Source organism: Falco cherrug, chromosome 9, assembly GCF_023634085.1.
Source record: "Falco cherrug isolate bFalChe1 chromosome 9, bFalChe1.pri, whole genome shotgun sequence".
Classification (NCBI taxonomy): domain Eukaryota; kingdom Metazoa; phylum Chordata; class Aves; order Falconiformes; family Falconidae; genus Falco; species Falco cherrug.
The window spans coordinates 13117763-13130352 of record NC_073705.1 but is presented as its reverse complement, the minus strand read 5'-3'; the positions used below and the strand labels follow the sequence as shown (position 1 = coordinate 13130352).

Sequence of the window (12590 nt, the reverse complement as noted above, 5' to 3'; positions counted from 1 at the left end):
TCCATTCTCCTTCTCCTCTAGAAAAACCTTCCCCTAAGAAAGAGCACTTATGCACCCTTGAAGCCCTTTCTCAGTACATTAGAGCTGAAATGTAATGATTTCCACCCATTACGTGCAAAAAAATAGAGGTGCAAGCAGCATGAGCATCCCTGGTGCCAAGGCAGGTGGTGGCACGCATGGGGACATGGGCTGCCAAGTGCCAGAGCCCACCCAGGGCCGCATCCAGACCTGCTGGCGCAGAGAAGGTGGGCACTTAAAAAAAATAAATCGACAGGGAGAGAGAGTTTTTAGAAAATTAGGTTCTGTATGGCCCATTGCTCATGGAAAGGTTTAAGATTTTATGAGTTGGTCTAATCTGGAAGGATTTCTCATGGGGCTGCTGCCAAACTTCAAGTTTGTGCTCCAGCTTACAGGAATACAAATACACACTGAAGACAGGGATCCTGGGAATTGCTGGACAGTTTTGGCTGAAATTTTTCAAATAATTCAGCATGAGACAGACATATAACAGAAAGACTCTTCAATCCAAACAGTTCAAGTTCGGCAAAGTCAAACACCACAACAAAAAGCATCATCACAGCAGCTGTCAGGATACAGCAGCCCAAGGACCGGTACCAGCTCTGTGCATGCACACCCCCAGTGTCCCTGCACCCCGGGGTCCCGTCCCTTACGGCTTTGCCATAAGCATAGTGTGTCACCATCACCTCAGGAAGAAAGCAGTAGCAGGTGGGATGGCAGCATTTAGAGGGGGCAGTGTGAAAACCTCCAGCGTATGCCACATCCTGAAATGCAGTGTCATGTCCCAGGTCAGTGCCTTCTCCTCCAGACATATCAGAGGAAATTGGGGCCACATCCAGGCTGGGGTTCCCCAAACACCCAAGCCAGCACTGAGGGTGGTGCAAGGGGGGATACAACCCAGCAACCAAGAGTTAACAAGTGCAAGTGATGGCATTTGTGCCACCTGTATTTGTCCGAGGGAAAGCAGCAAGGGCTCCTGCCTCTACCCACCTCCTTCCAATTCCTGGACAAAGGAACAGGAAGATTTTAGGGTGGAAAAGGGCTCTTTCATCCAGCAGGTACAGCTGGAAACTGATGCCCAGCAAACTCAGACTTCAGATGAGGGGGGTGTTTTTCAGCTGCAAGGGCAACCTCCCACTGCAGCTCACCTGGGAACACCAGCTTTGCCATCGCTCCAAGCCTCCATGCTACGATGGGACAACTTTCACATCACATGGGAAAACAGAGGCACTCCTTCAGGCCCGGCCAAAAACCACCACACCAAATTCTCCAGGTTTTGCTTCTTCTTTTTGCAGGGGAGTTGAGCAGACCGACCACCTCACCACTGCAGCAACCCTGCATCCATCCTTCCAGCCCCCTTCGAATGGACCCAAAGCACAACAAGGCCAGGCTGGCTCTCCCCTCCATCCTTTGGTGCAGAAAACCTTGGCTAAGAGGATCACACGAAGGACCTCTGAGATAAAAGCTGCATTGTAAAAATATACTGGCGGGGTCTGTCTGGGGGCCCTTGTAACTCCTACAAGCTCTGAAGTTTTAATCGTTCATTCTCGGCCTTCACAGGGGCAAACAGCCACAGGGGAAGGCTGCACAGATGCTCTCTGTGATGGGGATAGGGGCAGTGACCCCTGTATTTATGCCATTTTAAATGCACAGTTTAGGATCTTGTGAAAGGGGAAAAAAACCAAAACCCATATAATTGCCTAATTGAGGACTCCATAGTAATGTGCATGCACTGGAGGGTTAAGTGCAGATGATATGAAGACTCCAAATGTGGTATTTCTGAATTTTTAAGCAATTTGACTTGAAACTAGTTAAGACTACCATCATTTTTATATACATACACATGCATGCACACAGATGTGATCTATAAAGTATACGCTACTATACATACACAAACAGTACTAACACACCACAATTTATGTATGATTTTGCTTATTTATGTTAGGTTACACATTTAGTTCACAAAGTCCACACACACATCCTAATTACAAGCACCCGATAGCATAAGACACCAGATTTGTGGAGCCTTGCTCCGCAACGCTGTATTTGACATTTTGGAGTACCAGACCTCCAGGAGGATAATTTACTGAAAGACTACTTTCACCAACCCTCGAGCAAGAAATACCATCTGCAGGAGCCAAGCGTTGCATTTGCAGATGCATCCCTTAATTAAGCAGATTTTAATTGGGTGACTCTAAGCTTTAATTAATGGCAAATTGTTCATGCACATTCGTTTTTGGGTCACGTTCCCAGACGGGATTTTTCTGGGTTGATTTGGGGAGTTTTGTGGGGCCGGGTTGCAATTATGGTTATTGCACTTCATGGGGGGAAAAAACAGCTCTCAGGGGCCCTGGAGCCACTGGACTCCCACTACCCCAAGGAGGTTTACCCATTTTCCCCTCCTTCTTAAACACAGCATCCCCTGAACAGCGGGTTGAGCTCAGCAAAGCCCCAGAGACACCCGTGTTGTGTCTGCTGGTGCCAGCACATCTGGGCACCAGGAACATGGAGGGGGGATGCTCAGAGGCAGCTAGGGCTCGTGCAACCCCACAGCACCCCAAACTCAGAGAAATGCGGCCAGTGCCACCTTGCCCCCACCTTCACAGACCCACGGTGCTGCGAAGCATCTCACTCAGGAATTGTTACAGCTGAAACAATGGAAAAACAGGTGCAAGCTCAGTTCTTCAGCCTTGGGGCTTTACCTACCCTGCACAATGTGCCATGCACACCAGCTCGCACAACAGCAGCAGTGATCGCAGGGAGATCAGGTCCCACCTGCTGCCTTATAATGGTCCCCTAAAAAAAATATAAAAATCCTCTCCACCATTTCCACACCAGCTTACAGCTCTGGGTGGTGCATGGAATAGAGCTCAAGGGATGGATTTGATTCAGCACAAACAGTTTGCTTAAAGGGCATGGGTGTGCTCTGAGGGAACAGATGCATGGAGACCCCATTCCCAGAGTACTGGAGTCAATTCCCACCCATTTCTGGTGCCCTCACACCTCCTGAGATCAACAGCAAACATCCTTTTGGTAACAGCTACAACCACCACAAACAGCAACAGCCCCATTTCCCTCCCAGATGGATTCACCTCCTGCTTTTACAACCCAAAGCCCCAGCTGGGGCTTATGAACTTATAAACTGACCTCGCCCAAGCCCAACCCATGCAAACCACTCTTCCACCCTGACACAAGGGAGGAGATGGTGCCACCCCCATGACAGCGATACTGCCGAAATACCAGCTGCTTGCTATCCCAACACAAGCAGAGAACCAGGAGGCATCAACAAATCATCTGACTCAGCTGGGGACAGGAAAGAAGACAGATCCTAATTTCCTAATGGATCCATCTAAGAACTGAATCTTAATTTTTTTCCAGTCCTAAGGTGCCGCAGATGCTGCACGGCATGCCCTCTCCTCCGCATGGAGCAGAGAGAACATGCAACCTCAACAAGGTCTTACCAGCTTTGCACACCAACTAACCGCTGCCTGAAGTCATTAGCTGCTCTCCTTGGGCGCTCATTCCCTGCTTCAATTATTCCCCACTTGCTCTGGGCTCAGCATGCAAAGCACCCGGCCAGCCACAGGCCACTGCTCCAGCTTGCAAAGCCAAGCCCAGCTCCGAGGGCAGGAAGGCCAGCCAGGCTCCGCAGCCCCCAGCTCCCCATCCACCTCCTGGAGGGTATATGCTGCAGCTGTGCTGCTCAGGCCATCCCCGGAGCAAACTGCACCATCAGCAGGGACCGGCTGAAGAACAAGAACCTCGGCCACAAAGAACTGTCTTGTTTTACACCAGTGCCTGAGAAGCCCACACATTTGAAGGACAGTGCCCCCTTGCCCAGCAGAATCCACAATAAGACCTGAAAGCCTGCCGAAGCTTGTGACCTTTGCCAGCCCAGGCAGCAGTGATCAGAGGGTAAAGCCACACACCTGGACAACGCTCAGTCAAATCTTCCTCAGGGCTGCCCCATGACCCAAAGGAAATAAACCCTTATAACGAGCATGTGGCTTCCTAATGCTGCTACAGCCAACCGGCACTTCCAGCTCTCCCCATCCCTGCTGTGCCCAGGGAGACGCCAGGCTGCAGACACCCCTCTCTGCCCTCTCCCTTGCTCCCCACGCAGCCCAATACCCTCACGGGAGTTACCATCTCCCACGTTCCTCAATTCAACCCCAGTCCCCTGCACCGTATTCCCACTTGGATTTTGCTCCAGTCCCAGCCCCTGGAACACAAGTCCCAGCTCAGTTTCTCAGGCTGTGAACTGCTTGTTTCTGAGCCAAGGTTCAAGTGGAGTTAAGCTCTAGTGAGATAAATCAGTGGTTTCCCTCTCAGAAACACATTCCCACCAATGCAGCCATACTGAAGCCTCCGGCACACTCAGACACAGATGGGTTTGGGCAGGGGGTTGCGCAGTGGACAGGAGCATGGGGTCACTGCCTCTGACCGGGACCCATACGTGTTAGCACAGTGCAAATGCAACCACAAACGTCGGTGCTTCCTTCAAAATAAACATCCTTCTCTACAGTCACTTTATTAAAGTATTTGTCATGCCCCGCACAGCTCAGCACTTTCCAGGGAAAAGCCCCAGCCCTGTGCACCAAACTTTGGGAACAGCTTGTTTGTCATTTTCATGAGACAAACCAGCCCCGTGGCCCATTCCATAGGGTGAGGGGCCTGAACCCCCCTGTGCCTGCCCCAGGTGGGAGCCGGCTGGGGGCTCCTGCCACAGGGAGGGGCAGGACTTCTCATACCCAAAAGTTTCATGAAAAGTTTCATGACTCAGTGACTGGCCGCAGCGGGGAAAGAGGAGGGACATGGGGACGTGCTGCAGTGCCCCAGATAGAAGAATAGCTCCAGCTGTGGCACACACAAGCCCATTATGTTATATTACACATCGGAGAAGCCATGCACAAGCTCCAGCAAGTCTGGCTGCTCTGCTCCTGCAAGAAGAGGGACACCTTCCCTTGGAAAGCAGGGACACCGTGCCCTGCTCCAGCCCTGCCGCCGAGACCCTTATGCCACACTGAGCCCCCCAAAGAGAGCCCTTCCCAGCGCCTGGAGGGGGGCAGCCCCCCGCAGCCCCCGGGGGATGCCAGCGGCAGCTGTGGGAAGCCTTTGTGCCCTCAAAGCAAGCGCGGCCGCGATGCCGGGGCTGCAGGGGGTGGGGGTGGGGGGTGTCCCCTGCCGCATCCCCGCGGGAACCCGCTGCCGGGGGGGATCCCAGCCGCGCTGGCCGCTCCGGGGGGGGGCCCGGCCCCGAGCCCCGGGCTAACAGTGCATCCTAGCGGGGACCGCCGCGCCCAGCAGCCCGGCCCGGGATGCCCCGAGCCGGCAGCACGCCCGTCCCCCCCGGGCCGCTGCCCAGCCCTGCCGCCCCCCGGCCCGGTGCGCTCCTACCTGCGTGCAGCCCCGAGCCCGGCTCGGGGGGCTCCAGCCCCGGGGGGCACAGCGGCAAGGCGCAGAGCAGCGCCAGCGCCAGCGCCCCGCAGCGCATCGTGCGCCCGGCGCCGGCCCCGCCGCATCCCGGCCCGGCCCCGCCGCCGGGGCAGGCACGGCCCCCCCGCCCCCGGCCCCGGCCCGCCCCGCCCCGGCCCGCCCGGCGCTGCGGGGACCCCCACACCCCGCGGGGGGGCTTCCCTCCGCCCCCTGCCCCGCACGCACTGCTGCTCCCGGGGCACAGCGCTGCAGGGGTTAACGCCCCGCACCCCAAATCAGAAGCGCTCCCAACGCCCCCCGGCGCTGCAGTGCTTGGAGAGGGGACCCCTCCCTCGGGATCCCCCCCTGCCCCACTGTGCCGGCTCGGACACACGTGCTTGTCCATCCAGCGGGTGCTGCAGGGGTTAATGACCCCCCCCCACACACACACACGTGCTGGGTTGCCCCCCACCACGTGCTGGTTTGCACTTCATAGGGAAAGGAGACACCTCCACCACCACCCCAGCTACTCAAATAATAGTTGCTGTAAGTGTTTTCCAGAGTGCTTTGTCCCCAAAGCTGTACCCCACCCTGCTGCCTCCCCCAGGGGGGTACCCGACCCTGCTCCCACAGGGTGATGGGAACAGGGCAGCCTCCCACCGTGGCATCATGGGGTGAGTGAGGGACCCCGGCCCCCCCTCCCCCCCCCCCTCCCCACCCCCTGAGAGCTGTACTGGTCATCTGGATTTAATGCCACTTTCCGTACCCAGAATCTGGGCTGGTTCACCCCCTTCTTGGCATTGCATGGGTTAAATCCCCCCTCCCCCAGGTCCTGCCCAGCCCTCACACCACTGCAGGCTCCAGAGCCACAGCAGCAGCACTGCGAGCAGACACCCCAAAAGTGAGTTTCCCCAATCACCACCCCAGACAGCCCCATGCCTGCACAGCACCCAGCACGAGTGCATCCCCCTGGCAGAGCCCACTGGGCTGCACACCAAGCCCTCCAGTATCACCAGTGGCACAGTCCCTGCCACTGTAGCCACGCCAAGGCTGCTCTGCCCTGGGTGACAAACCCCTGAACGCTCCCAGAGGCCCTTGGGGGGTTATGCCTCATGCCCACTGGGGAGGTAGGCTCACTCCCAGTCCATGCTCATGTTTTCTCTGCAGCAATCACCCAGAGACCCCCAAAAAATATGGGAGCGAGGGGCTGAAGACCTGCCTGCCTGCGGGTGGAGGACCCTGCCAGAGCACAGGAGATGCTCAGACGTCCAGCGGTGTCACCTTGGCTGTCATTTTGCTCAAACACCACACCATGGCAGTGGGGAATTAGGCTTCGGTAAGCTCCATTGCTGCCTGATCTTGGCGTTCTGTGCTCAGCCGCTCCCAGGCCCTTCCCCTGCCACGCACTGACTCAGCTGGTCAAGGAAACGAAGGTCAGAGACACTCAAGGAGACATTTGTTTTGCCCCATAGAAGACTTTATTTGTCAAGAGCATGTGACACAGGCTTGGCTTTCCTTTCTCAGGTGTTGCTGAATCCTGCTGACTTCCATGGCTGTGACCTCTCCCAGCAGCACTTCTCCTGTCGCATCCCTTGGCTCTTTGCTGCTGTGGGACACGTAACCTCCTCGCAGCGCAGAGGTGCTGCCCTCCGTTACTTTCACGTGCCGCCAGCCCACTGCAGGAGAAGGTTTTTTTTAGGTGGATCAGCTGCAGAACCAGGTCTTTTAAACCAGCTCTCCACTTCATGAGGAGGGGAAAAAAACCCTTGGAAAAGTCATGCATTTATCCTGCAGCAGTCCTGTCGGCTCAGCTCAGCATCCTCTTTCTAAACATGCTCTCATTTTGCTGAATCCAGTGACGCAACCACATCCACTCCCCTCCTCAGTCTCCTGTGAGAAAAATGGGGGTTTACACCCCTGTGGGTATTTCAGACTTTTGTGCAGGAGTAGCTGGACAAGGACTGTGCCTGCTCCTCCTCCTCCTCCTCCGCTGCTTGTGCCGTGCTGGGCAGAGGAAAGGCTGCCAGAAACAAAGAAATAATAAAAAGACACAGACAAAGCCAGTGCTGGGATATTCTGTTTCAGAGCAATGACAGAAAGGGGAGATGAAGATAAAATGAATAAACTACGGTTATTGATACTGTTTTCTTTGAAAAATCACAGCCCTGCTCTGTCGGCATGTCCCAGGCTTCCTCTGTGGGCCAGGGGTCTCCTTGCTGGTCTTTCCATCAGTTCGCTTGGGAGCTGGTTTGCTCAGACCGCCCTTCTCAAACAGCTCAGCACCTCCTTCATGCCCCACCTCAGGACTTCACCCCCACCAATACTTGCACAGCCTTATCAGAGCCACCCTTCCGCATCACCGTGCAGAGCTCCTCACAGCTATCGCCATACATCAGTCCCCGGCCTTTCATAATTTTCATTATTGCTCCTTTTCTTTGAATTCCCTCCAATGAACCAATGGGTCTGCTAGGGAGATGCCAGCTTCCCTGTGGCACCTCACTAGCACCCTACCAGGAGCCTGTGGATGTAAAATTATCACGCACACATCAGTGATTTAAAACACCAAGACATGAAGGAGGCAGAGTAACCTGCAAGAGCTCAGGACCTTGTCCTCTCTTCTGCACTCGTTTGCTGCATGACCCTGGGTAATTTAGTCCCCTCGAGGCATCTCAGTTTATTTTTTTTTATTACATGGAGATGCAAAACTAGCCTCTCTCGCAAAATACTTTGGAATGTGCTGGGGGACAGCATTGAGCTGAGGCTTATTATGGTCAGGCACTTTCTGAAAATGGTGCTTTCTACAGCTCAGAAAATATCAGGAGATCTACTCAGGGCTGATCAAGAGGGATGAATTCTGCTGGGATGAGTAATTCATCACTTTGGAGGGCACACAGGAGTCTCCAGGCACTGTCTGCACATGTGGCTGGAATGGGGAATCAGCCGGTGATGCTGGGTTTTCATGCTCCGCGGAGCACAAAAAGCCAAATTCCCTAAGCACCTTGGACTCAGGTGTGTTCAGTGTCTTGCCCTGAGTTTTCTGCATCCTTAGACAAATATTTCAAGGAATGCCCCTCAAAGAGTGGCAAGGGGAGATGAACCAGCCTTTTTCCATTTTTTGTTTCCCTAGAAAGTACAAAAAGCCTGAAAATGCTACCCCCTAATGCGAGAACAAAGCATGGGAGTGCTGTCCTCAGAAATACTGATCCAGATTGTATCCGCAGGGCTGGGAGTGGAGATCTAGGGAACAGAAATACAGCGGTCTCTGCTAGCAAGATGTGCCGCTGAGGGGAAGAGACCTGATGCAAACTCACTCACAGCAGCTTTTCATGAATGTTGTCACACCGGCCATGAGGACCAGGCAGCGCTGGGGCCAAGGTACAAAAATAGAGCCGTTTTGTGGAGTTCAGCTGGACCCAAACCCTGCGAAGCAAAGCCAGGTGTTTCAGCTCCAGTGTCGAAGATGTGGGAGATGCTCTGAGTGTGGCAGCAGGGATCCCAGCTGCTCCAGCTCCTTCAGCCCAGGGCTTAGGCAGTCCCTGTAGAAGCTGTGGGGTGCATTGCTGCCTTGGTCTCACGGACCAAAAGAATACAACTGAAACAGGTCAAAAGAAATTTTTTTTTAAAAAAAAAGGGGGGGGTGGGCAGAAAACCATCAAAAGGCTTTACGGATTTAAAAACACATATGGGATTGTAAACTGGGTTTGGAGCTCCTGTGTGACACACATCTGGAGGGGAGAGGTTGCTCATCTGGTCCTCCAGGCAGATTCCAGCTCCCCAGATGGTTGTGGTGGAGCAAATGCCACGGGGTCTCTGCTGAAGTTGGGATGCACAAACCTTCCCTTGTACACTGCTCAGACACATTAAGAAATCCATTTTGCGTGCTTGTTTGGGATATCTCAAAAAGGTAATAAAAATCCTACTTTTCTCCCCTGTGCTCCCCTGTCACCCTGCCCAAGAAACCCAAACCCTGCACAGACTAGACTGCAAGTCAAGAGAAGTTCTTCTGCTCAAAACTTCACTAATAATGTATTGTGTGACCTCAAGCAAAACAATTTTCTTCCCATGTTACAGCCTGACCTGTGATCAGGAAGTTAAGGACCTTTCCCTTGCGTTTCACACCATGCCCAAGTCTCAGGTGGGACCTGGGGTGGTCTCATCACAGCAAAGATGCAGCAAGAGAGAAGAATAAGAGTTGCATACTAAAATAGACCTCGTGCTCTGGAGAGTATTAAGAAATGCAACAATGCGATGGTCCTCCCTTCAGCGACGCTCTGCAGCTGCTATTAATTTTTCTCAAAAATTTTTTGGAGCTGTCCTTGGCGCTGCCAGAAGCATCGCACCAGCAGTCCCTGATGAAGGAGTTGCACACAGTGGATTTTTCCCCTGTGTGGGGAATCAGGGCGGTTCTCCACCCAGGATGTTCCCTGAAAAAGTTCCTGCCCATGTACCAACAGCCCTTGGGTTTTCCTTCTGCTCAGTGCAAGCCTCGGGAGTAGGAACTTCAAGGTACACCCAGCAAGTATTATAATTATTAATATTATTTTTTTTCTACAAGTGCTACAGCACACCCTGGACACGTGGCAGCCTGCTGGCGCCAATCCAGCCCCACAGCCACTGATGTCCATGCCCGTGCTTCCCTGAGGTAACGCCAAGAAATGGGTTCAAATGCAGAAATTTAATAAGGGTTAATGCTAAAGGGAGCCGCATGCGCAACATTTTTGCACATCAGCAAGAGAAACCGTCCCTCTGTCAAAAACCTTGAAGGAATCAATTACTGCTAGGGTTTTTTTGTAAACCTCAGCTTAAATTATGTGATTTTGCTGCCTGTTGGACTCCAGGAACTGCAATCTCCATACTGGATCCACACTGCAAAGGCAAATTTGCAAACAGCTCTCTACTCAGACCAAGCATCTGTGAAGCCTGTATGGAAACAAACACAGACGTGGCCCATTTCTTTGAAGCATCCCAATTTGGGCTAAACTACATCCAGTTTCACACCAGATCTCAGGGGCTATCCCTCAGCGCGGTGGTCCAGCCAAGCTGCCTCCTGCAGCTCTCTCCTAGCCAGCCCGCCGGTGGGAGGCTGCTCTCCCGGTCACTAGGCACACTGCACACACCATCTTTGAATTTGTAAGGTTTTTTGCTAAGTTTTTATTTTAATTCAAGGACTTTGCTTCATACAAAATGTAATTGTAGAAACAACTGCAGAATTCAAAGTTTGGCTGATAAATATTACTCAGGCAGCAAACTAGGCAATCACAGAACTTTTTTTTTCCTTTTTTTTTTCCCCCTTTTTTTGGGGGGGGTAAAGTTCCGCTTGTGTTGCATGGTTGGAACTTTTATAATTTTTAACACTGTTTTTTTAAATATAAAGTTTTGCAACAAACCCCCAATTTATATCAAATATAATTAAAAATTAACAACTGATGAATACATTGTATCAAAAAAGTACGAAGATAAACATTTTCCATGCACATACTTTTTATATATATGTATATATGTATATATTTTACATGCAAACATTACTTATTCAAAGTACAGCCACTACGAGACTGGTTCTGGATGCAGAAAACTGATTGGTGCAATTCAAGTTTGGCAACTCACTATGAGGATTCTTGGAAATATCATGTATGCATTGAAGAGACAGCAGAGAGGCTGTAAAAAAAGGCAGGAAAAGGGTTATGAACAATTGTGGTCAGGCTTGTCTGTCACTGTCATCGACCCCTGCGAGGCGGGTGGAGGATTAGACAACTTGAGATTATTCTTCTTCGGGTTCTGCCTAAGAATTGGAGTGACCCAAGGCCGTCGTTTGGCTGTGCGCTTCCAGATGGTGTGTCAGTGAGGGGCTGGGGCCTGGGGGGCTGAAAAGGTAGAGGAAGGGGAAAGGCAGAGTGGAGAAAAAGTCAGAATTACTCAGTACAGAAAGACATCTCTTTTGCTTTCCATTGTGGGTACAATGTTTGCATGCACTGTCAGAGAGATTGTGTTTTCCCTCTCCTTCCTGGAGTAAAATAGTAACATTTTCTTTAAAATTTCAAATAAAGTGTTTGTGCCTTCATATAAGGAAAATGTATAAAACATTTGGTCACAATCATGCTGAAGCCTGAAACAGGAAAATCCAGCAGATAAAGCTACAGAATGGATGAAGGTCTTTCTGACTGTTGGTGGTTTGGATGTGTTTCCAAACGTGTCATCTTGTTGCATAGCCCTCCGTTTGCAAATTACAGCCATTACCCATGGTGGACCTCTGGCCACCGCACTTGCTTTATTCAAAGTGCACATAAATACAGAGACAAAGATATAGACAGGAGTTATCCTTTAGCAGAATCCAGGGATGAGATTGGCCAGAGATTACTAGTTCGTAACGGAACATAAAAAAAAACAAAACCAAAAACACAGAAGGAAACGAAAACAGGTTGAATTGCCTCAACAGAAGAGCTACAGGAGATGTGAAGACCCACCCTACAGCAGACTGCTCCCTGCCTGAGGCTGAAAGACTTTTGCTGAGAGCACGAGAGACCTCCTGAGCATTTTGGTAGCATCTGATGCCCTCCAAGCACCCCAGCGACAAAACGAGTCACCAGGGTCCAGCAGGACCTCTGCTCATCATAAGCGACCACTTCGGCTGCAGAGGTTTCACAGTCCTGGGGCTTGGTAGATCCTCTCAAAAAATTATCTGCCCAACCATCTCCTCCTTCCTATCAGCATTTTTAGCCATGTGCTTGCCTGGCACCTCCCACCCTTCCTTCTTTAACCTTTTGACAGCTCACTACGCGTCGTCTGGCTGCCTGTGCCCCAAATTAGCCCTACAACGGTTTGTCAGACCCACAGACACCAGGTCCTGCCCTGGCTTTTCTTTCAGCGCTCCCTCCCCACTGGCACAACGCGTTTGCCCCTTTCCCAGGCTCAAAGCACAGAAATTCACCCGTGCCCAAAAGAAGGAAATCATCCAACACAGGAGGCATTGCAAGAACACAGACATCTCATCCCTGAGAATCAGAGTTAGAGGTTTAGCGCTTTTTTTTTTTAACCTTCTCTTAACAGGCAACAAAATCAAGACTCTCTCCAACTGCTCTCTCCAACTGCCCATAGAACCTGGCCAGAGCTCTCGCAGCCCGACTGCAACTTGACATGCAGTGCAAAAGGCGCTGCTGCTC

General features: G+C 51.9%; 1 protein-coding gene across 1 annotated transcript in view; it reads right to left on the bottom strand.

Annotated features, from left to right (window-relative positions):
- Positions 1-5531, bottom strand: part of LOC106631359 (collagen alpha-1(I) chain-like) — a 90651-nt gene extending 85120 nt beyond the window's left edge. The window contains exon 1 of the mRNA XM_055721404.1: positions 5416-5531. Within this exon, the coding sequence (XP_055577379.1) occupies positions 5416-5512 (97 nt within the window). The 5' untranslated portion in view covers positions 5513-5531. The remainder of the gene's footprint in view (positions 1-5415) is intronic.
- Between the last annotated feature and the right edge of the window lie 7059 nt (positions 5532-12590).